General features: G+C 40.4%; 1 protein-coding gene across 1 annotated transcript; it reads right to left on the reverse strand.

Annotated features, from left to right (window-relative positions):
* Positions 1-1,214: 1,214 nt before the first annotated feature.
* On the reverse strand, positions 1,215-5,681 carry LOC104097794 (protein NDL1-like). The gene is made up of 11 exons (XM_070174871.1): positions 5,413-5,681; positions 3,712-3,811; positions 3,425-3,522; positions 3,194-3,282; positions 2,939-2,999; positions 2,767-2,853; positions 2,607-2,684; positions 2,449-2,505; positions 2,275-2,330; positions 2,041-2,176; positions 1,215-1,777 (listed from the first exon to the last, which is right to left on the reverse strand). Exons 1-11 carry the CDS (start codon positions 5,473-5,475, stop codon positions 1,538-1,540), a joined length of 1,065 nt encoding a protein of 354 aa, XP_070030972.1. The 5' UTR covers positions 5,476-5,681; the 3' UTR covers positions 1,215-1,537.
* Between the last annotated feature and the right edge of the window lie 19,860 nt (positions 5,682-25,541).

A 25,541-nucleotide genomic window follows, 5' to 3' on the forward strand; every position in this document is an offset into this window, starting at 1 on the left:
ATTTCTTGCTTCTCTATAACTTCTAGTAGCGTCAGCTATAACCACAGCTTTTTAGCAGGTGTGTCAGTTTCTTTATCACAGTCTCCTATGCATTTCTTTTGAAACCACGCAGTCGGGTAATAACATAAATTTCCCAAATCCGGCAAATTGGCTATCACAAATTCATTGATTTTTAAAGAATTTGGGTGACATCTTAAATAAAAATTCCATATATTTTCTCTTGCTTGATAGATTGACAATGTTGATCTTCTAGTTAATGCTGAATTTTCATGTTTTTCTTTGGACTAGGGAAACAATGCAATCTCTAACGACAATCATTAAGCTTATTTATTCAATACAGACACCAAACCAATACATGTATGGAGTGCAAGTAAAATTGTTCCGCTGGGCATGTTACCAAGGGACAATCTCCATCCCGTGTGAACTAGGAGCACATGCAAGTTTACGTAATCAAAAGATTGCTTTTGATTTATCAATCCATTAACTACTAGAAAATAATCAAGAGGATAGAGACTTAAGCCATGAATTCAACCCCTTGCAAAAAAGCAAGGTCTATCCAACACGGTTTGATCCTTCACTGGACCCCAATAGAGAGCTTAGTGCACAAACTGTTGCGCTTCCTGTTTGTAATAGATAGAGAGTGAATAATGATTGATCTTCCAAACTAATAGAGCGATTGAGTCCGGCTCAAGCGAGTGAAAGGCATGTTTTGGAAACTAATAAGAATTCCAACCATCTTTGGTTGCATAAATTGTGTGTATTGTGTTGAAAAAACAACGCATCATGCGAAAATTAACAAAAACAAAAATAAGTATATTAAAAGAGGCATAATACTTTAATATGGTTTGATCAAGTAACTCACATATGAATGATCCAATAAAATAAAAGAGCATAAAAAAAACTCTCAAAATCTAAAAGATTACATTGTGAATGCTATTGTATTATTGTGCGAGAAGAAAAAATTCTCAATTTATGAAAGTGCAAAACTTCTCCTCAAAGAAAAGGATAAATATGGAAGACAAAATATTTTCTATCAAGAAAAGTAATTCAAATTATGATAGAAAATCAGAGCAAACTCTAACGACCGATTGCCAACGCAATTCCAGTGGCAGTCCACTATCAGTTCTATAAAGCCTAATAACAACTTCTGGTTTCACCCATCAAGTACCAGTTGTTTGTGCCCTTTATTTTTTTTAAAGTATAGGCGTCCATCATCAAAAAAATATTAATCGCCAGCTCATTTGCTGTCTTATTAGTCATTCATCATGGTCATAGACAAGTATCTCTTTTTATGATGATTTACAAATACAACTCAGAATTGCAATATGTTTTATGACCCTTTCCTACCTACAATGAATGAATCACAATATCTCCCTCCCCTATGTCCATTAAAAGAATTTCACTTTCCTATCTACAACCCATATATCTAACCTTTTCACCCTTAAATTAAATATCCCCCCCCCCCCCCCCCCCCAAAAAAAAAAAAAAAAAAAACCAGAAATGAAAACTATATATGGGTTTTACATTTTACATAGAATTAAGTATTATTTTTGTGCAGTGGGGATGCTGCTATCCGAGTCTTGATAGGTTTCAGTTTTAAACCCATGCTTTCTGGAGAGAGAAGCTCAGGAGCAATGCAAGATGGAGTGAGAGGACTTCTAGGACTGCAACTGAACTGATTTGGTCTGTATAGTCCATACCCCATGAGGAAATACTCAATTGGTATTAACATAGCATGTGGCTGCTCTTCTGTCACCATTGATCCACACACTTGTACCTGCAATCACACTCTTTCCTTATTCCCTATATTTTTTGTGGTGCATTTACTTTACTCAAAGTGCCATACATACAACTCAAGCGAGATCCAAGAACTAATGCCAACTCGGACATCAGCATTTAGTTAGAGCATATAATTGATATACAGACAGTATCTAGCCTAACTAGCCAAATATCACTAAATTTTTTGGCCACACAAAGAATTCATAGCACATGACAATATACTGAAATGGTGTGTCATTAAACATAAAATTCGTGATATACCTCAACTAGGGCACTGAATCTTCGATCTAATTTAGCAGTCATGTGGAGAGCCTCCGAATGGAAAGGAGAATCATCCCCGACAAATATGAGGGTTCGACATTTTAGTGTTTTCAATCCATCCGTGATATCAGGTCTCCTGCTCATTCATAGAGTCAAGCTTAGAGAGGTAATTTTACAAGGATGTAAATTAAGAAATCAGTACAAATATTTAAGCAGTAATGTTTAGTTTGTTACCCGTCAATGGCTTGAAGAAAACGCCAAATATTCATGCTCTGCCTCTCATCTAGCAACTGAAAAGTTAAAGGACCAGAAAGAAGAAACATACAGAAGAGAAGATCCTTAAACAATATCCAGTGGAAGTATTAAATTGAACAATTCATCATGGACTACCACAGTGGAGGCACTTACCCTTCTGCATGCTTGAACTATATCTGATTCCGGAACATCTGGAGATCCACGAACTTCCTGATACAATTGAAATGACCTCCTTATTCAATCCAATCAGTAGAAAGAAAAACATGCCACAATCTATGAGTGATCACACAAAGGGAATGCATGTAGGGTACCTTGCTGAAGTAGCGGTGCAGCAAGAACTCTTTCAGAACACCACACATCCCGTAGAAGTATAGTAAATTTGACATGACCTATATTAACAATAATCTCCAGTTTCATATAGTGGATTTTCTTCTCACAGCATAAAGGTAAACGGAAGATATGAAACAGTACCTTATTGTAAAACCATTCAGTCCAAGAAGGTGCTCTGCATAGAGGGGAAACAAGAATCAAACCAAGAACACGCTCCCTATGCTTTATCTGTGACATGTGAGTGTTGTTAGTAAAGTTTAAGCCATACCACTATTAAAAGCATCAGCATGACATTTTTGGAGAAGAGACCTACAGCAAATAAGCTGAGTATGTAAGCACCAGCAATTACTCCCATACACATCACTGCTCCAAGCCTAGAAACAACAAGAATCTCATCATTAGTAAGAAGTTCCCACGAAGGAGCTCCAAACAACTTAACAAAGATATCTAATAAGTCAAAAGGATCAGAGGAAGAAAGAAGTGTTAAGGATTTGGCAGACAAGCATGAGGAAAATATTTGTTTTTTATTTTGGGGGGTGGGGTGGGGTGGGGGGACTTAAGTGATTACCCAAAGTAGTTAAGAACCTCAACTATCTGATCTGTTAAATCATCCACAGATGGTATAGGATTCTCTGAACAAATTGCTGCAGCTCCCAACTGCAAGAACTCTTGTGGAATTCCGAGAAGAGAACTATGTAAGTAATGGGATTCAGATGAGTCGGCTCAAAGAGAGTTTGACAACAAATAGAAGAAAACCTAATGACTTGATGAAACAAAATAAGCTTGCCAGTTCACAGACCTCATGCCCAGGAGGACTAATGTGGTAAATGCAAAAATTGTGGAGCAGCAGAGAAGCTGCTTCCGGACAGAAGAACAGTCCTTGGAAACATGACATATCTGCAAGAACGAATGAGAAAATATAGTCTCGACAATATAAGGTAACATATACCAAAAGAATATTGGGACCGAGACATAGTTGTTTTTGTTGTATATAACATAAAAATATATAGGCGACAATAAGTACATGAATAGAAAATCCTAAAAAAAGGGAAATATGAAACTAGAGGATACAAACTTAACACTTACGATTTAGAGCTAGATCAGGATAAGTGATCAGTGCTGGCTTCTCTTGGTCTCCATAAACTATAACGGACACAGAACCACAGTCAGTCCTTATGATATGCTCCTGAAAAAAGGTCATTTGCTGTTAATTGATCAGAAGATAGAAGCTCCATTATGTAAAAGATATCTCATCCCTCAAAATTTATCATTAATGGAAAATGTACTAACCAGTATAGCCAGTGAAACAGAATGACCGTTTAAGTAAAGTCTTAATGCAGATAGTCAACTAACAACCATTAAGTAGACAGAAAAGTACTCCATTTCCAAGAAATGAAATGCCAAACAAGAAAACCTTCCAAATAATTAGATACGGGGTGTAAGAAAATCAAAGCCCAGGCTGGAGAGGATGGAAGAAGATACCAGTGGGCTTGTTAGTGTTTTGTTATTGAGCAGAGCCCCAACGAGGAAGGTATTAATGGGTTATCATTATTAGGTCAATAATGGTAATCCCTCTTCTTGTGTCACTCCAAAAGTGGGAAGAAGTGCTTTCCCAACCTGTTGTTGCTAGAGACTGCTTCCTCTCTCTCTCTCTCTTGGAAATTGGTCCAGCCTCAAATGCAACATGAAGCTCAACCCGGAGAAGTGCGCCTTCGGAGTTGGTTCCGGTAAGTTTTTGGGGTTTCTGCTCTCTCAAAAAGGAATCAAAGTAAACTCCGATAAAATCAAAGCCATCGGGAATATCCCGGACCAGTTAACAAGTGTGAAGGAAGTATAGAGGTTGACCGGTATACTAGTGGCTCTAAGTAGGTTTATCTCGAGGTCTTCGGAGAAATGCCATCACTTCTTTTCGCTTTTGAAAAAGAAGAACGATTTCGTGTGGACTCCGAAATTCCAACAGGCATTGAAAGATCCAAAAAGGTATCTGTCTAGCCCTCCATTGCTATCAAAACCGATAGAAGGTGAGCAATTGTTAATCTATTTAGCGGTCTCGGAGGAAGCGGTAAGCGTTGTTCTGGTCCGGGAGGAAGAAGGTACGCAATTTCCTATTTATTATGTTAGCAAAGTTCTATCGGGAGTGGAGACATGTTATCCGCACCTTGAAAAATTGGCCCTAGCTCTTGTAGTCGCCTCTCGAAAGCTTAGGCCCTATTTTCAATGTCAACTCAATAGAATACCAAAAATAATGTCTACGTCTCATTCACCTGTTATACCTCCTAGAGAGGATGACGAATGTTTACCCCTACTACTCCATATTGGCTTAACAATCCGAATTAAGATGCCATTTCGCAAGTGTTGGATGAGTTAAACAAATTTAAGACAACAAATGAGAATAAAGTACAATTCAAGATCCAATTTTTTCCCACTCCACTTGAAAACTAAGGACCAGAGTAAATGACAGAAAAAATAGATAAATTCAGGACTAAATTTCTCTTAACCCCCAAACACTGAAAAAGGGGAAAAAATTAAGAACTACTGTGTTTTTGGGCCTTCAAAGAAATGAATGCCACCATTAAACAAGGATTAAAAAAAAAGGAAAGAAAAATATCTAAGAAATGAATGGCAGGGCTTAAACAAGAAAAATCAAGATTAAAGATTATGACCACAATGAAAAGAAAATTGCGGGCAGAGAAGGATAACTTCAAGCGTTTCTCTCGTTAAATATTAAAATATTCCAACAAATAAGGCAGATTTTAATCTAAATGAAGTAAAAGGGAAAAATGGAACCTTTCCGCCAAGATAGATGGTCTCAACATCGACGGAAACGGAATCGCTGCTTGAATCTGACATATGGCCTGCCTTTTTGGTTATCAATACAGCTAACCAAAAAGCCAAGAAGCCTCTCTCTCTCTCTCTCTCTCTCTAAATGTTTCTCTTTCTATACATACAAATGAAGAAGAAGAAGACGAAGAAGAGAGGCCCTTGAGCTTCAATGGCTTCTATACCAAGCGATTCTCTCTCTCTTTTTCTTTTCCCAATGTTTTCTAATTTCTAATTTCGGTTCCTTCCTTCTCGCTCCACATTTATCCCAACGGTTCTTTTTTTATCTCTGATTTGTTTTTTTTCTTTTTATGCGGTTAACTTAACTAACCTCCACCGACGACTCCCCTAAGGCTTTAATTATTGGATCAAAAATAAAATACTCATTTATATCTTTAATTATTTTTATTTAACTCAACTATTGAAAATTCTTGTTGGCAGTTGTCATGCTTACTTTATTGAGCTGGAGCCGAACGACAACAAGGCTTTCTTTTGAAAGACAAAATTGGCCTATCTTTCTAAGTGAGAGTCTATTTGTTGGGAAAATATAATTGAAAAGCAATCGTGTGCTACAATCGTCAGTTCATAGACAATTTAGAACCTTTCCCTTTAAAATTTTGGATAGAACTACCGGTTAGGTAAAGAAAGAAAGTGTCCATGTGTTTTAACTAATGATGATGGTCTTCCAATTCCAATTAGCTCCTACATGTAAGCATTCAACGACGTCCAGGTGCGTCTTTCTTTGCTTTTTGTTTGTTTATTCTATGTTGTTGGACATATTTATATATGTTTTCATATTAATTTACTCGTATTTTTATCCTTTTTTTTTTGGTTATATTTTGTATTGGATATGTCCAACTTAACTTGATTATTGTATTTTAAACTCATTTTGGGTGTTAATGAATAATACATGTACTTTGAAGATGGGATTTGGAAACAAAATGAATATTTTGAAGTGTATGATTGACTAATGTTTAGGAATAATACATAATTTCCTCCTTGAATTTGTTCCGCTTTTTTCAGTTACACACTTAAATTTTGTAGAGGTCCTATGACCCCCTATAATTGTTCAAAGTATTATCTCATTAGGGACATACAGTTAAAGATTACATGATATGCAAAGAATGAAATTTGATTGACAGTTCCCAAATTAAACTAAGACAAAAATCGAATACAGTAAGAAAGATATTAAGGATTATATGGGCGCGGATGAGATTAAGTGTTAGTTGATGTTTATTACAAATGAAGTATCAATTGGAAAGAAGAGTTTGGCAGCCCACCGCTACCCTGAATAGAATTAGGCAAGTAACAACTGAATTAACAAACGGATTGAGGCAAAGAAGATCAGCAACGATGGGCAGCGCGACGCTGCCATTTCACGGCACCTCTTAGACCGTGGGGCCGAGGTTGGCCATCGCGATAGACAGTGCGACGCATCGGCATCCGGGTCCAAGGCTATTTGGGTTTGAGCTAGGTTGTTTTGTCTAGGTGTTTTTTATATCTATAAATAGTCATTAAACACAATTTTTATGCTATTTTTGACAAAGTAAGAGCGAGCAGCCATCGTGGATGCCAGAGCTCATTGGGTTCCATTTTTTTCCCACCAAACTTAATAATTTTTATGTTTCTTTGGATGATTTGTTATTTGACTACCATGTCTATGTAGAGCTAAACTTCACATTCTAGGATATTGGTTCTTTCATGACTATTGTTATCCGAATATTGATTTTCATTTTTTACTTTATCATATTGATTTATTTATTCAATTTCGCGGTTAATTATTTGATTGCTTGATCACCAATTGAATACTATCTACGAATCTAGAATTAAACTCGAAAGGTCTAGATTGTACATAGAATTGAGTAGAGCAAGTTCTTGAGCCTGAAGATCAGAAAATGGATTCGCGGTTAGGATAGACATATACCTAATTGTCTTGCTTGGTTATTATACAGGAATTGTGAATGTATTCTTGTTGATTCTAACTCCATAAACTTATAAGCGTTATGTTAGATTAAATAGGCGAGTACGAACTCAATAGATTCTTATGAGCAATATTAACTATGTCAACGAATAAACTAGATAAATTAATTAGTCAATTCAAGTGAAGAATACAATAGGATTGTTAGATAGCCCATAACCCTTTATTGATAACATAAAAATTTGCCCTTCTTTTGTTCAGAGTTTACTATTTTTTTTTAATTAGTTTAAAGTCAAACACCTATAAGTTTAATTCTTATTTAGATAATTAGAATAGTCTTTTTTAGTCAATAGCTAATAACAAATTCTCGTGGGAATGATATTCTACTTATCTCTTTATTAATTGTCGATCACGTATACTTGCATGTGCATTTAGTCCCAATAAGTTTTTTAGCGTTGTTGCCGGGGACTTAGAATTATCTATTTTTCTAGATTAGATATTTACTTTTTATCTACTCAAGGTTTTTTTAAAATTTTAGTTAGTATTTTGTAGCTTAGCTGAATATGGCATCTTGAAATAAAAATTGTCCGGATGATAGTTGTTCTTATTATGATGATCTTTATCCATATTGTGGAGGACCCGTTGGTGAAAAAATTATCAAAATATTTCTAGGAGCAAGTTGTACGCACAATCTCATCCCTATGAGTGAAATATTTATAATGTGTATGGTAATCAAGGTGTCCATTGAAATTATTATGCTAATTCTTTTTATCCGTCCATGAGCCTTCATTATGATGATTCTAATAATGTTTGTGAGTTTGATGTGAGCAACAATGTGGAGGCTATGGAACGTGATGCTCACATAATGGATACAGTGGGGCAAGTAGCAGAGCAACATGATGAACTCCAAAATGCTATAAAATATGAGTGAAGCTGTCACGACTCAATTCTTTTACAGGCCGTAATGGCGCTCAGCGCCGCCGCGCAAGCCAACAGTGAACTAACCACATGATTTCTCTTTTTAATAATTTTTTCAAGTAATTAAATTCTATTTATTAAGAGATTAAGAAGTAAAAAATTTAAATAAATAAAATGAAAGCAGATGCGTGCAATCATAACTATAGTAATAATCCAAAATCACAAAGTCTGCCAGTGTGTGCCAAGACCTGGTGTCACAAGTGTATGAACACTAATAGATTATAGAAAACTCTAGCTACTGTCTGAGATGAAAATAGACAGAAATAAATGCAAAGGAGAGATTCTAGGTATTGTGGAACGACTCAGGAAGCAGCTCACCACTAGGCCTCCGGGTAACGGGGATTCACGCAATGTGATCGCCAGATGCACCTGCCTCAGATCCTGCAAGGTCAGTGCAGAAGTGTAGCATGAGTACATAAACAACATGTACCCAGTAAGTATCAAGTCTAACCTCGAAGAAGTAGTGACGAGGGGTCGACATCGACACTTACTATGGGCTAACAATAAAAATACATACGCTCTAAATAAGCATGGGCTATGTATATAACTACAACAATTCAATAACAAACAGGAAATAAATAATTCCTTTACACATGCTAAATCTCAATAACTTTCTGTCTAATATTATTTTAACCTTACAAGTCATGAAATGATATCAATAAATAAATAAAATCCAAGTATCATCACGCACGATTATGCCGAGGATATACAGTCCGATCCAGAAAAACGTGTACACTGCCGAGGGTCGTGCGATACGAACTATAGATGCATATATCTACTGCCGAAGCGTTCGGCCCGCTCCACAAGAAGAGAGGATACTTTATAACTATTTGACTTAAACGTTATTACAGGGCTAATACACAATGTAGTACAATTTCCATTAATGGTCAAGTAATTCGCTCAAAACTCAAGCAAGTGAAATTCGGTCCTTTACAATTCCTCTAACAAGTCCTAATATAATTTAGGCACTTTAATTAATAAGTAAGGTACAAATATTATAAGTAATTTATGATTTGGGTCCTAAACTACCCGGACATAAGTATAAATAGTAGCTACGCACTGACTCTCGTCATCTCGTACATACGTAGCCCCCACAATTAGAAGCAAATAGCAATTTAAATCACCTATGGGATAAATTCCCTCTTACAAGGTTAGGCAAGAGACTTACCTTGTCTCAAAGCTCACTTTAAAGCCTCAACTCGGTGCCGAAAAATCCAAAACTAGTCAAATATTGTATAAATAAATCAATATATGTTCCAAAGTTCATAATTTAACTATTAGAGTAATTACCCAACCCAAATTGGAAGATTCTTAAAATTCACCCCTGGCCCACATGCCCAGATTCCGAAATTTTTTGAAGAAAGTTATTACTCATAACCTCACGAACTCAAATATATAATTTTCACTCAATCTTATAACCATTTTCGTGGGTAAATCCCATTTTTATCAAAACCTAGGGTTATTCATCTAAACCCATAATTTTCACAATTTTACATGTTAAAATCTATCCATAATCTATGTTTTAAACTCATATTGTATAGAAATCACTTACCTCAAAGTGCTAGGTGAAATACCTTCTCCAAAAGCTCCAAAATTGCCCAATGAATGAAAGAAATGAGTCAAAAATGGTTTAACTCCCGACTTAAATGAACCCTTCTGCCCAGCGGTATTTCCGCACCTGCGGGAGGACCTCCGCTTCTGCGGGATCGCTTCTGCGGTCAACTTTTCACTTCTGCGAAACACGCTTGACCACTGGCCTATCGCATCTGCAGCCAAGTCTCGCATCTGTGAGCCCGCTTTTGCGGCTTGATTCGCGCATCTACGACCATGGCCAAGCTGCCTCCCTCCGCATCTGCGGACCCCTCCATCGCAGAAACGAATTCGCTTCTACGGAAAATGCTTCACTTCTGTGGAGCTCACTGACCCCTCCTCTTTTCGCTTCTGTGAGCAAGGCGACACATCTGCGGTGCCGCTTTTACGGCCATTCCACCGCAGGTGCGAACGCACCAGATGGCAGGTACCAACAGCTCTTCTCCAAAGAGCTAACAAGCCCCATCAACCCTCTGAATCCTGTACGGGGCTCCCGAGACCTCGACCAAATATACCAATAAGTTCATAAACATAAAACGGACTCGCTCGCACTCTCGAAATGCAGAAAACAACATCAACACTAAAGATCACAACCCAAAACCAATAGATTCAACTTATGAATTTCAAATTCTTCCAACTCACTCCAAACGCGCCGAATCATACTTAAACTACTCGGAATGACACCAAATTTTGCGTGCAAGTCTTAAATCACCATACAGAACTATTCCCAGGCTCGGAATCCCAATTGGACCTCGATAACACCAAATCCTATTTCAAACCAAATTTAAAGGACTTTAAAACCTTCAATATGCCAACTTCCAATATTAAGTGTCGAAACGCTCTCGAGTCATCCAAAACCCGATCCGAATATACGCCCAAGTCCAAAATCATCATACGAACTTATTGAAACTGTCAAATCCTGGTTCCGAGGTCGTTCAATCAAAATATTGACTCAAGTCAAAACTTAGCGCTCTTTAGCCAACCTTAAGGAACCAAGTGTTTCGATTTCAACCCGAACCCTTTCAAATCCCGAACTAACCATCCCCGTAAGTCATAAAATAGTAAAAGCATATACGGGGAGTCTTATTTAGGAGATTGGGGATCTAGAAAGTAAAACGACCGGTCGGATCATTACAGAAGCAATCACAAGAATGAAGGTCAAAGAGGACGAATTGACTGAAGAGAGCGAGTTCCATCACGAGATTGTTTTTTTGAAGAAATGGAGGTTTTGAGCCAAACATGGCTAATGGTACAGGCTCAAAAATTTAAAATACACGAGGCTCAACATTAAAAAGTTATAGATGGGATTACACACTTAATAGAAGAAAGATGTGATCTTGGACAAGAGATCAACAATATTTAGCAGTGCTATTTATGACTTCGAGGATAATTTGAATGTAAAGGTTATTACGTCTAATACCCAAAATATTAGCTATGAGTTGTGTGAAGCTTAAAAAGAGCTTATAAGATAAATTGAGGAACTAAAAGTGGAGAGTCACTCATTTGATCATATTTCTGTTAATGATGCCAATGCGGAGAAAAGTACAATAGAGTCATGTGAAGAAATATAGAGTGTTATATTTGAAGACTCTAGTGTGTGTGTGTATATAAAGGCGTAAATAGCAAGGCAATACTAGAGTTTGGACACATTGGTCCATATTCAATATTATATTTGAATGTTGTCATAGAAATTGAGCCAATCTAGACTTTGAAGAAGTCAACGAACAAGGAATAGGGTGCTTACATTTGAATTTGTCATGCTAGAGAGACAGAATTACATACCTCATCTGAAGGTGCGGGATATTATATTAGTTACTTGGCCTAGTAGATTTGTACATCCATCATTAGAGCATAGCCGAAAGCTTGAAACTAAATTTCGAGTTCAATTCATAAGTTCGAGTTAGAGGTAAAAAGTAGTTCAAATCATGTCGAGACTAAAAATCAGCGCTTATTGGGAGGCAACCCACCTTTACTATTTTTTTTTTGTTTATTTACCTATTTATTGTGTTATTTTTTATTTATAAGAGTATGAGTATGGGAAGCAAAACAAAGCGATAGAAAGTGTGCAAAAGTGAGCCAGATAGTTGGAATTAAGTGTAGGGTACCCGCACAAAGGATCATGCCTAGAAGAAGTCTGATCCCATGAGCTGTTAATGCTTCGGCCTTTAGCCTTCCGTAGGGTTTTCTTTACCATCTTAATTTTTATTTATGTACATTGAGGAGTTTGTACTCTTTAAATATGGGGCGGGGACTTTCTTCGACTAGTTAGTTAGTAATAGGAATATTGTTAACTTCTTATTTTTTTAGTAGAGTATTTTAATAGTAGTTTTAGTATCTTTTAGTAGCTGAATTTTAAAAAATCAAAAATAGAAACAAACAAAAAACTTAGAAAAAGATTAAATTTTTCCCGACGATAGATCTTCTAGACAGTTTTCTTGAGAGATTAAAGTCTAAGCAAAAATATAAAAAAAAAATAAAAAATAGTAAAAAAATACAAAAAATATGTCTTTTTATTTTTTTTTTTAGGTAATAATAATCCCCTTGATTTTTCTTCTTGGCTCGGTTCTTTTGCAAGGGATGCAAATTGAACCATGTGACCCTTTTTTATATTTAGAGTAGATTAAGACTCAAGAAATAAAATGAAGGAAGAATGATGAGACTCCTACGTGCCTTTGACTTGTTTGATAGTAGCATATTTAGGCCTTGGCATGAGCATTAACTTCCCTATATTTTGAAATTTTTGATGATGCTTTGATAAATTGGATAGCATGCTTTATGATTCCTATGGTTCATATTCTTGACTCGTATTTATTTTGCACTTTATGCTTAATATTTCTTGGCTCCGTGAATACTTGCTTTGATTTGAGAGTTGAAATGAGACCATCCTTAGTGAGTCATGTGCCCATATATGAGTGAGTTTTTGTGCAGTCCATGCTTTGCGTCTGAGTCTCGAGCTTGCCCGTCATGTGAGTTGAAGCGAAATTCTAGTTATTGCTTGGTTTGAAAAATAATTTTAGGCTTTCTTTGATTTTTTTTAAAATTTTGTTGCTTTCATAAATAAAATCATCCTTAGTCAATCCTTTTGAGCCTATAGACCTTTTTATTTGGCACCCGCATTATAGACCTATACCCTTTTATTCTTAAGTTAATTATTTTGATCATTTTACCTTTTAAAGCACTTGAATTGTAAAAGTGAGATCTAGAAAGAAGTAAGGAGAAAACTTGGCTAATGATTGAGTGAAACTAATAAACGTACGAAATGTGTGCTTGTATTTCAAGAAAAATACCACTAGTGGGGAGTGCAAAGTACAAGCAAAATATAGAAAAAAGAGAGAAAGAATCTGCAAAGAAAAAAAGAAGAAAAAATATATCAAAAGAAATAAGTACATCTTGTCTTTGCTAGTGAGTATGAGTTAAGTAGTTCTTAAAGAAAGAGAGAATATTTTCGGGGTGATCTTGCTTGTGAGGTTTGAAGTTGGGTTGAAGAAACTTGTGCTTAAAGTTGACTACATGATATGTTAAAATGCTTAGGATGGTTACCCACTATTAACTAGATTTATCATACCTGTCTCTTAGCCATATTATAATCTTAACAAAATCCTAATTGATTTTAGACCGAGGATGCCTATATAAGTAGAGATTTAATTAATGGGCAAGCCTGTAGTACCTTTTGCATGCATATGACTTCTTTGCGAGAGTGAGTGATTTCTTTCGTATGTGTGAATCCTTAAAGTACATTTAAGCATTTGACTTAAATGTGTGGACTGCTTTCTCTTTTTGATTTTATTGTGAGGGCATATTATTTCAAGATAGATAGGTGTCACGACCCAAACTAACCATGTCGTGATGACGCCTATCGTGGAACTAGGCAAGCCGATTCATTTCCAAACAAATCGATATTTTCATTTCAAAGAAAAAATAATTCAAGACTATTTAACATAAAAACTTTCGTAAAGGAGTTCAAATCAAAACAAAAGTGCGGAAAAAAAAAGTCCGACATCGAGGTGTCACTAGTCATGAGCATCTACTATAATTTGTCTGACAATATCGAGACTAATATAGTCTAGAAAATAGCTAAATACAACTAAAGGAAGATAAGAGGGAGAAGAGCAGGGCTGCGATCGCCAGGCAGCTACCTTGCTATCCCCGAGAAAATCTGCAACCGAAATAGTCAACAGCCGCTACCGTGTCCAGCTACACCCGGATCTGCACACAAAGTGCAGGGAGTAACGTGAGTATTCCAACTCAGTAAGTAACAACAGTAAATAAAGATTGAGCAGTAGTGACGAGCAATAAAGCATATAAAGTTTATTTCATGAAATCTCAGTAAAATACAACATGCTTTAAAAATAAGTATTTGAATCAAATCATCTCGTTTAAACCCAGTTCCAGTAAAAATTATTTAAAGATATTTTTCAACAGTTTCAAACAGAGGCTCAATGAAAAGGTGAGCAAAAATGATGAAATCATAAACAGCCCCTCGGGCAAAACATCACTTATATACAACCTCTCGGGCAAACCTCACAGTCACTCTTATACAGCCCCTCGGGCATACCTCACCATCACTCATACCTCCCAGTCACTCAGCACTCGGCACTCGCACTCAGTAGATACCTGCACTCACTAGGGGTGTGTACAGACTCCGGAGGGGCTCCTTCAGCCCAAGTGCTATATCAAGCCAAATCATGGCATAAATCAATCAGGACCTCGGCCTATATCAAACATGCTGCGGCGTGCAGCCCGATCCCATAAATGTCCTCACAAATCAGGCCCTTGGTTTTACTCAGTCGTAAACCTCTCAAGCCACTCGGGCTCTTAGTAAAAACAAGGTACTCAGCCCAAAACAACATTTATATGCATTAAAACAGAGTAATAAAACTGAGTTATGCAGTAAATAGGTATAACCATGACTGAGTATAGATTTTCAATCGAAAACAGTGAGAGGATAGTAAGAAAAAGGCCCCTAAGGGTCCAAACAGCACTTGCACAAGGCCCAAACATGGCATTCTGCCCAATTTACAGAAACTCATTTCTAAAACTCATAAGTATTATATAGTTTCAACAAAATATGCAACTTTACAGTTGCTACGGGACGGACCAAGTCACAAATCCCCAACGGTGCACGCTCACACGCCCGTCACCTAGCATGTGCGTCACCTCAAAATAGTAAAATGATACAAAAATCTGGTGCTTCATACCCTCAGAACTAGATTTACAATCGTTACTTACCTCAAACTGATCAAATCCCTACTCCGCGATGCTCGTGCCCCTCGATTCGGCCTCCAAATGCTCCGAATATATTCACAATTAGTATAATATCATCAATTTATGCTAAAAGAAATGAATTCCACAATAAAACTATCAATTTAGACCAAAAACCCGAAATTGACTCAAACCCGGCCCCGGGCCCACGTCTCGAAATCTGACAAACGTTACAAAACTTGAAAGCCCATTCACTCACGAGTCCATACATATGAAAAATTTTAAAATCCGACATCATTTGGTCCCTCAAATCCTTAAATTAAACTCTCCAAAATCCCAAGCCCTAACCCCTCATTTTCACCCTTAATTTCCACTAATTAGATGATTAAACAACGGGAAATCACCATAAGCACAAGTATTATGGCTCAAGCAACTTACCTAAATGAAAACCCCCTTGAATCCCTCTTCAAATCACTCCCAAAGGCTCCAAAACCGACTGAAAATGGTGAAGAATGAACCAAAATTCGCGAAGTCTCCTTTATACTTTCTGCCTAGGCCTTTCGCACCTGCGGCCTATTTTCCGCGCCTGCGGGACCGCACCTACGGTCAACATCCTCGCACTTGCGAGAATCACTTAAACTCTCAGCCTCCGCAACTGCGCCCAGGTCTCGCACATGTGGTCTCGCAGATGCGGCCAAGCCTTCACACCTGCGCTCCAGCCTTAGCCTATCATTTTCTGCATCTACGCTCCAAATCTCGCGCCTGCGGAGGCGCACCTGCGTGCTCACACTCCGCTTCTGCGAAAACTGACCAACATCCTCTTTTCCGCATCTGCGCCCCAAGTCTCGCACCTGCGGGCTCGCAGATGTGACCACTATCTCGCACCTGCGCATCCTGCCTAGCCCAGCATTGTCTGCACCTGCGAACTTCTCAAGCGCACCCGCGGCCTCGCACCTGCGATTTCCATTTCGCAGGTGGGAAACACTAGCAGAATTCACACCAGCAGCTCTCAAACACCAAAAACCAATCCGTCGACCATCCAAAACACATCCGAGGCCCTCGGGACCTCAACCAAAAATACCAACAAGTCATATATCAACATACAAACTTAGTCGAACCTTCGAATTACTCAAAACAACATCAAAACACAAAAATTACCCTCGGATTCAAGCCTACGAACTTCTAATTTTCCAAATTCCACAAATAACGCCGAAACCTACCAACCCACATCCGAATGACCTCAAATTTTATACACACGTCACAAATGACACCACAAACCTACTCCAACTTCCGGAATTCTATTCCGACCCGGACATCAAATTTTCCACTGCCGACCGAAAATCGCCAAATTTCCAGCTTTCACTAATTCAAACCTAATTCCACTACGAACCTCCAAATCACATTCCGGACGCTCCTGAGTCCAAAATCACCTAACGGAGCTAACGGAACCATAAAAATTCAAATCTGAGATCATTTACACATAGGTCAACATCCGGTTGACTTTTCCAACTTAAACTTCTAAATAGGAGACTAAGTATCTCATTCCACTCCGAAACCACTCCAGACCCGAACCAACTAACCCGGTATATCATAATACAACTGAATAACACAAAAAAGCAGAAATGGGGGAAGCGGGGCTATAACTCCCGAAATGACTGGCTGGGTCATTACATCCTCCCCCTTTTAAACAACTGTTCGTCCTCGAACGGGTCTAGAAACATACCTGGATTCTCGAATAAGCGTGGATATCTTCTCCGTATCTCCCGCTCGGTCTCCCAGGTGGCCTCCTCCACAAGCTGCCCTCTCTACTGCACCTTCACTGAAGCTATGTCCTTTGAACTCAACCTTCGAACCCGCAGATCCAAAATAGCCACCGGCTCCACATCATAAGTCATATCACCCTCCAACTGAACCGTATTGAAATCCAAAACATGGGACGGATATCCAATATACTTCCGGAGCATGGAAACATGAAACACTGGGTGCACGCTCGACAAGCTGGGTGGCAAAGCAAGCTTATAAGCCATCTCTCCTATCCTCTGAAGTACCTCAAAAGGCCCAATGAATCGGGGGCTCAACTTGCTCCTCTTCCTAAACCTCATAACATCCTTCATGGGTGATACCTTCAGCAAAACCTTCTCCCAACCATGAAAGATACATCACGGGCCTTCCTGCCCGCATAGCTCTTCTGCCTAGACTGCGCCATGCGAAGCCACTCCTGAATCAATTTTACCTTATCTAATGCATCCTGGACCAAGTCTGTACCCAAGAGCCTAGCCTCACCCGGCTCAAACCATCCAACTAGAGATCTACACCTCCTCCCATATAAAGTCTCGTACGGAGCCATCTAAATACTCGACTGATAACTGTTGTATGCAAACTCCGCGAGTGGAAAAAATTGGTCCTATGAACCCCCAAAGTCAATGACACAAGTACACAACATGTCCTACAATATCTAAATAGTGCGCTTAGACTGCCCGTCCATTTGAGGGTGAAAAGTTGTGCTCAACTCAACCTGAGTACCCAATTCTCGCTGCACGGCCCTCCAAAACTACGACGTAAACTGAGTGCCCCTATCTGAAATGATGGAAACTGGGACACCATGCAGGCGAACAATCTCTCGGATGTAAATCTCAGCCAACCTCTCTGAAGATTAAGTAGCGCCAACTGGAATGAAGTGCGCGAATTTGGTCAGCCGATCCATAATAACCCAAACAGCATCGAACTTCCTCGAAGTCCGTGGGAGCCCAACTACAAAGTCCATGGTGATCCGCTCCCACTTCCACTCCGGAATGTCTAATCTCTGAAGCAAGCCACCCGGTCTCTGATGCTCATACTTAACCTGCTGACAGTTGAGACACCGAGCTACAAACCCAACTATATCCTTCTTTATCTGCCTCCACCAATAGTGCTGCCTCAAATCCTAGTACATCTCTGCGGCACCCGGATGGATGGAATACTGCGAACTGTGGGCCTCCTCAAGAATAAACTCCCAAAGCCCATCTACATTAGGCAGACATATCCGGCCTTGCATCCTCAACTCACCGTCACTGCCAATAGTCACATCTCTAGTATCACCTCGCCAGACCCTATCCTAAAGAACGAGCAAGTGAGGGTCATCATACTGACGCTCCCTGATACGGTCATAAAGAGAAGACCTGGAGACCACGCAAGCCAACACCCAACTCGGCTCCGAAATATCCAATCTCATAAGTTGGCCCGCTAAGGCCTGAACATCCAATGCCAAAGGTCTCTCTGCTGCTGGAAGATATGCTAAACTCCCCAAACTCTCCACCCGGTGACTCAAAGCATCGGCCATCACATTGGCCTTCCCCGAATGGTACAAAATAGTGATATCATAGTCCTTAAAAAGCTCCAACCATCTCCGCTGACGCAAATTAAGATCCTTCTGCTTAAACAGATGTTGCAGACTCCAGTGATCAGTATAGATCTCAGAATGAACCCTATACAAATAATGATGCCAAATCTTCAAGGCGTGAACAATGGCTGCTAACTCAAGATCATGGACATGATAGTTCTTCTCATGGCTCTTCAACTGGCGCGAGGCATAGGCAATCACCCTACTCTCCTGCATCAGAACACAACCAATGCCTATCCTCGAGGCATTATAATACACGGTGTAAGAACCTGAAGCTGATGGCAGAACTAACACTGGAGCTATGGTCAAAGCAGTCTTGAGCTTCTGAAAGCTCTCCTCACATTTGTCCGACCACCTGAATGGCGTACCCTTTTGGGTCAATTTGGTCAAGGGCGATGCAATAGATGAAAATCCCTCCACAAAGCGACGGTAATAACCTGCCAAACCAAGAAAGCTCCTAATTTTCGTGGCTGAGGACGGTCTAGGACAACTCTACACCGCATCTATCTTCTTCGGATCCACCTGAATACCTTCACTGGACACCACATGCCCCAAGAATGCTACTGAACCGAGCCAAAACTCACACTTGGAGAACTTTGCGTAAATTTTCTCTTCCCTCAATCTCTATAATACAATCCTCAAATGCTGAGCGTGCTCCTCCTGGCTACGAGAGTACACCGGGGTGTCATCAATGAATAGAATAACGAAGGAGTCCAAATAGGGCTGGAATACACTGTTCATCAAATGCATGAACGTTGCTGGGGCATTGGTCAGCCCAAACGACATCACTAAGAACTCATAATGGCCATATCGGGTCAAAGCTATCTTAAGAATATCTGAATCCCGAATCTTCAGCTGGTGATAACCGGACCTCAAATCAATCTTGGAGAACACCCTCGCTCCCTGAAGCTGGTCAAATAAATCATCAATACGAGGCAAAGGATACTTGTTCTTGACTATGACCTTGTTCAACTACCTTTAATCAATGCATATTCTCATGGAATCATCCTTCTTCTTCACAAATAGAACTGGTGCACCCCAAGGTGACACACTAGGCTGAATAAACCCTTTATTAAGGAGTTCCTGAAGATGTTCCTTCAACTCCTTCAACTCCGCCGGTGCCATACAATACGGTGGAGTAGAAATGGGCTGAGTGCCCAACACCAAATCAATACCAAAGTCAATATCCCTGCCAGGCGGCATGCCTGGCAGGTCTACAGGAAACACATCCGAAAAATCATGTACCACCGGAACAGAATCAATGCTAGGAGTCTCTGCACTTACATCCCTCACCAAAGACAAATAAGACAGGCAACCCTTCTCAACCATACGTTGAGCCTTCAAATATGAAATCACCCTACTCGGTACATAATCCACAGAACCGATCCACTCAACCCTCAAAAATCCCGGCTTCGCCAAGGTCACGGTCTTAGCGTGACAATCTAGAACAACATGACATGGAGATAACCAATCCATGCACAATATCACATCACAGTCAACCATACTGAGCAACAATATATCCACTCGGGTCTCCAGACCCCCAATAGTCACCACACATGACCGATATATGCGGTCCACAATAATAGTATCATCCACAGGAGTAGATACATGAACAAATGAAACTAAAGACTCACGAGGCATATCCAAAAAATAGGCGAAATACGAGGAAACATATGAATACGTGGAACTAGGTCAAATAATACAGAGGCATCTCTGTGACAAACTGAGACGCTACCTGTAATCACAACATCTGAAGCAATAACATCTGGTTTGGCAGGGAGGGCATAGAAACGAGCCTGGCCACCCCCTGATCTGCCTCCCCTTCTAGGGCGACCCTTAGCTGACTGACCTCCACCCCGAGCTGACTGGACGGGTGGTGAAGTAACTGGTGCTGAAGTCGAAGGCTGACTCCTCTGCTGAGTTAGACCTCCATGATGACGAGGACACTGCCTCCACATATGCCCAAACTCCCCACACTTAAAACAAGTCCCTGGTGCTAGTGGCGGGAATTAAAGGGAATCCCTTACACCGGGATAACTGGTAGAAGAACCTGGCATGGAGGAGCCCCGAACTGGTGGAGCACGGGATGAACTTTGAGCTGGAAGGGCACCGAGTAATGAGTGGCCCTGATGAGAACTATGAGAACCATGGCCAGATGATGCACCACGTTGAAATGGCCGAGCTGACTGAGCCTGTCAGAAATGATGACCTCTACCGTGCTGGAACTGACCCCCAGAAGGAGCACTGCTGAATCCACCCTGACCACGAGGCCTCTTGGCCTCCCTCTCAACCCTCTCCTGACCGCGAACCATCTCGATCTGCCGAGCAATGTCGACAGCCTCATCAAAGGTAGTACCAGACACCCTCTCTATGGTCATAAGAAACCAAAGCTGAAAATCGAGGCCATTTATAAACCTCCTGATCCTCTATCGGTCTGTGGTAACCAACCAGATAGCATGACAAGTCAACTCGGAGAACCGCATCTCATACTGTGTCACAGACATATCACCCTAACGAAGCTGCTCAAACTGTCTGCGCAGCTCCTCTCTGCGAGACTGAGGCACGAACTTCTCCAAAACGACCATGGAGAACTGCTGCCAAGTAAGGGGTGCTGCGCCAACAGGCCTACGCCTCTTGTAAGTCTCCCACCATCTGAGTGCAGCCCTAGAAAACTGAAAAGTAGTGAATGAGACCCCACAAGTCTCTAGAAAATGAGCAGTACAGAGTATCCTCTAACACCTGTCCAAGAAGTCTTGAGCATCCTATCTTTCTGTGCCACTGAAAGGTGGTGGCTGGAGTCTCCCAAACCTCTCCAACCTACGCTGATCATCCTCAGGCATAGCAGGAACTATATAATCCTGACCAGCTGCAACCGGCTGGGCTGGTGGTGCCTCCGGTGACTGAAGTCCCTAAACAACCTGCTCCGGCGTGCGTGCGGCGAGAGTCTGAGTGCCTCCACGGCCTGAGAAGTGGATGCGGCCGTCGAGACAGAGACCGCCTGAATAAGGCCGGTACACGCTGTAAGAATCTGAGCCAGGGCCTCCTGAAGGCCTGGAATCACAATAGGCACAGGTGGTGCCTGAGCTGGTGCATCAACAACTGGAATCTGGTCCTGATCTGGGGCAACTGGTAGATCTGCAGGTACTTCCCCAGCTACGGTGCGGGCTACACCTCTGCCTCTACCATGACCTGTACCGCGGCCTTGGCCTCTCACGGCCCTGGCTGGTGGTATTGGTGGCTGGCCCTCCTGACCGGTAGTACGAGTCCTCACCATCTGTGAGAAAATAAAATAATAAATGTTTAGTTACTAGAATCAACAGATTCGCACGACAAGAATTTAAGAATGTGGAGTTTCCTAAGGGTTCTGCAGCCTCTCGAAGATAAGTACAGAATTCTCTGTACCGATCTGCAAGACTCTACTAAACCCGCTCATGACTCATGAGACCTATGTAACCTAGGGTCTTATACCAACTTGTCACGACCCAAACTAACTCTGTCGTGATGGCGCCTATTGTGGAACTAGGAAAGCTGACTCATTTACAAACAAACCGATATTTTCATTTCAAAGAAAAAAAAAATTTGAAGGCTATTTAACATAAAAACCTTCGTAAAGGAGTTCAAATCAAAACAGAAGTGCAGAAAAGAAAAGCCCGACCTCGGGGTGTCACTAGTCATGAGCATCTACTACAATTTGTCTGATAATATCGAGACTAATATAGTCTGGAAAATAGCTAAATACAACTAAAGAAAGATAAGAGGGAGAAAAGCAGGGCTGCGATCGCCAGGCAGCTACATTTCTATCCCCGAGAAAATCTGCAACCGAAATAGTCAATAGCCGCTACCGTGTCCAGCTACACCTTGATCCGCACACAAGGTGCAGAGAGTAATGTGAGTACGCCAACTCAGTAAGTAACAACAATAAATAAAGACTGAGCAGTAGTGACGAGCAATAAAGCATATAAAGTGCATTTCCTGAAATCTCGGTAAAATACAACATACTTTAAAAATCAGTGTTTGAATCAAATCATCTCATTTAAACCCAGTTCTAGTAAAAATCATTTAAAGATATTTTTCAACAGTTTCAAAAGAGGTTCAATGCAAAGGTGAGCAAAAATGATGAAATCATAAACAGCCCCTCGGGCAAAACATCACTCATATATAGCCCCTCGGGCAAACCTCACAATCACTCGTATACAGCCCACCAGGCATACCTTACCATCACTCATGCCTCCCTGTCACTCAGCACTCGCACTCAGTAAGTACCTGCGCTCGCTGGGGGTGTGTACAGACTCCGGGGGGCTCCTTCAGCCCAAGCGCTATATCAAGCCTAATCGTAGCATAAATCAATCTGGCCCTCGGCCTATATCAAATATGTTGCGGCGTGCAGCCTGATCCCATAAATATCCTCACAAATCAGGCCCTCGGCCTCACTCAGTCGTAAACCTTTTAATCCACTCGGGCTCTCAGTAAAAACAGGGTACTCAACCCAAAACAACATTTATATGCATCAAAACAAAGTAATAAAACTGAGTTATGTAGTAAACAGGTATAACCATGACTGAGTATAGATTTTCAATCGAAAATAGTGAGAGGATAGTAAGAAAAAGGCCCCTAAGGGTCCAAACAGCACTGGCACAAGGCTTAAACATGGCATTCCACCCAATTTACAGAAACTCATTTCTAAAACTCATAAGTATCATATAGTTTCAACAAAATATGCAACTTTACCGTTGCTACGAGATGGACCAAGTCACAAATGCCTAATGGTGCATGCCCATACGCCCGTCACCTAGCATGTGCGTCACTTCAAAATAGTAAAATGATACAAAAATCCGGGGTTTCATACCCTTAGGACTAGATTTACAATCGTTACTTACCTCAAACCGATCAAATCCCTACTCCGCGATGATCGTGCCCCTCGATTCGGCCTCCAAACGCTCCGAATCTATTCACAATCAGTATAATATCATCAATTTATACTAAAGGAATGAATTCCACAAGAAAACTACCAATTTAGACCAAACACCCGAAATTGACTCAAATCCAGCCCCGGGCCCACGTCTCGAAATCTGACAAAAGTTACAAAACTTGAAAACCCATTCACTCACGAGTCCATACATATGAAATTTATCAAAATCCGACATCATTTGGTCCCTCAAATCCTTAAATTAAACTCTCCAAAGTCCCAAGCTCTAACCCCTCATTTTCACCCCTAATTTCCACTAATTACATAATTAAATAACGAAAACTCACAATAAGCACGAGTATTAGGGCTCAAGCAACTTACCTAAATGAAAACCCCCTTGAATCCCTCTTCAAATCACTCCTAAAAGCTCCAAAACCGACTGAAAATGGTGAAGAATGAACCAAAATTCGCGAAGTCTCCTTTATATTTTCTTCCCAGGCCTTTCGCACCTGCGGCCTATTTTCCGTGCCTGTGGGATAGCACCTGCGGTCAACATCCTTGCACCTGCGAGAATTACTTAAACTCCCAGTCTCCGCACTTGCTCCCAGGTCTCGCACCTGCGGTCTCGCAGATGCGGCCAAGCCTTCGCACCTGCGCTCCAGCCTTAGCCTCCTATTTTCCGCATCTGCGCTCCAAATCTCGTGCCTGCGGAGTCACACTCTGCTTCTGCAGAAACTGACCAACATCCTCTTCTTCGCATCTACGCCCCAGGTCTCGCACCTGTAGGCTCGTAGATGCGATCACTATCTCGCACCTGCGCATCCTGCCTAGCCCAGCATTGTCTGCACCTGCGAACTTCCCAAGCGCACCTGCGGCCTCGCACCTGCGGCTCCCATTCTGCAGATGTGGAAATACTAGCAGAATTCACACCAGCATCTCTCAAACACAAAAAACCAATCCGTCGACCATCCAAAACACATCCAAGGCCCTCAGGACCTCAACCAAAAATACCAACAAGTCATATAGCAACATATAAACTTAGTCGAACCTTTGAATCACTCAAAACAACATCAAAACACCAAATTACCCTCGGATTCAAGCCTAAGAACTTCTAATCTTCCAAATTCCACAAACAACACCGAAACCTACCAACCTACGTCGGAATGACCTCAAATTTTACACACACGTCACAAATGAAACCACGAACCTACTCCAACTTCCGGAATTCCATTCCGACCCCGATATCAAATTTTCCACCTCCGACCGAAAATCACCAAATTTTCAACTTTCACCAATTCAAGCCTAATTCCACTACGGACCTCCAAATCATATTCTGAACGTACTCCTAAGTCCAAAATCACCTAACAGAGCTAACGAAACCATAAAAATTCAAATCCGAGATTGTTTACACATAGGTCAACATCCGGTTGACTTTTCCAACTTAAACTTCTAAATAGGAGACTAAGTGTCTCATTCCACTCTGAAACCACTCCGGACCCAAACCAACTAACCCGGTATATCATAATATAACTGAATAACACAAAAAAAGTAAAAATGGGGAAAGCGGGGCTATAACTCCCGAAACGACCGTCCGGGTCGTTACAATAGGTAACATTATTTTATTTTTCGGTTGGGGCGATTGTTAAAGCCAAAAGTGTATTGTGAGATTGAGTTAGTTTTTAAGGCTAGGTTGTTATGAGTGTATTGTCCAAGTATTTGAATACTTTAAAGTTTGACATAAGAAGTGGGAAGTGTGTAGAGAATGCATATGCTAGAGCTTAATTGCTGCTATCAATCATGATAAAAGTGTAGTGTGTTTTGATGATAGGAACTTAATTTTGTTTCGTCTGCTATAGTTATTGTTTGTTCGAGGACGAATAAATATTTACGTGTGGAGTGGTGATGTTGGACATGTTTGTATACGTTTTGATAACACCTTAATTACTTGTATTTCTATCGCTTTTTTATTGTATTTTATATTGAATATGCCCGACTTAACTCGATTATTGCATTTTACGCTCATTTGAGTGTTAATGGATAACATAGCTGCTTTAAAGATGGAATTGAAGAGCAAAATAGATATTTTGAAGTGTATTCTTAAATGGTTGGCTAATGACTTTGGG

The sequence above is a fragment of the Nicotiana tomentosiformis genome, chromosome 5 (genome assembly GCF_000390325.3).
Source record: "Nicotiana tomentosiformis chromosome 5, ASM39032v3, whole genome shotgun sequence".
NCBI lineage: Eukaryota > Viridiplantae > Streptophyta > Magnoliopsida > Solanales > Solanaceae > Nicotiana > Nicotiana tomentosiformis.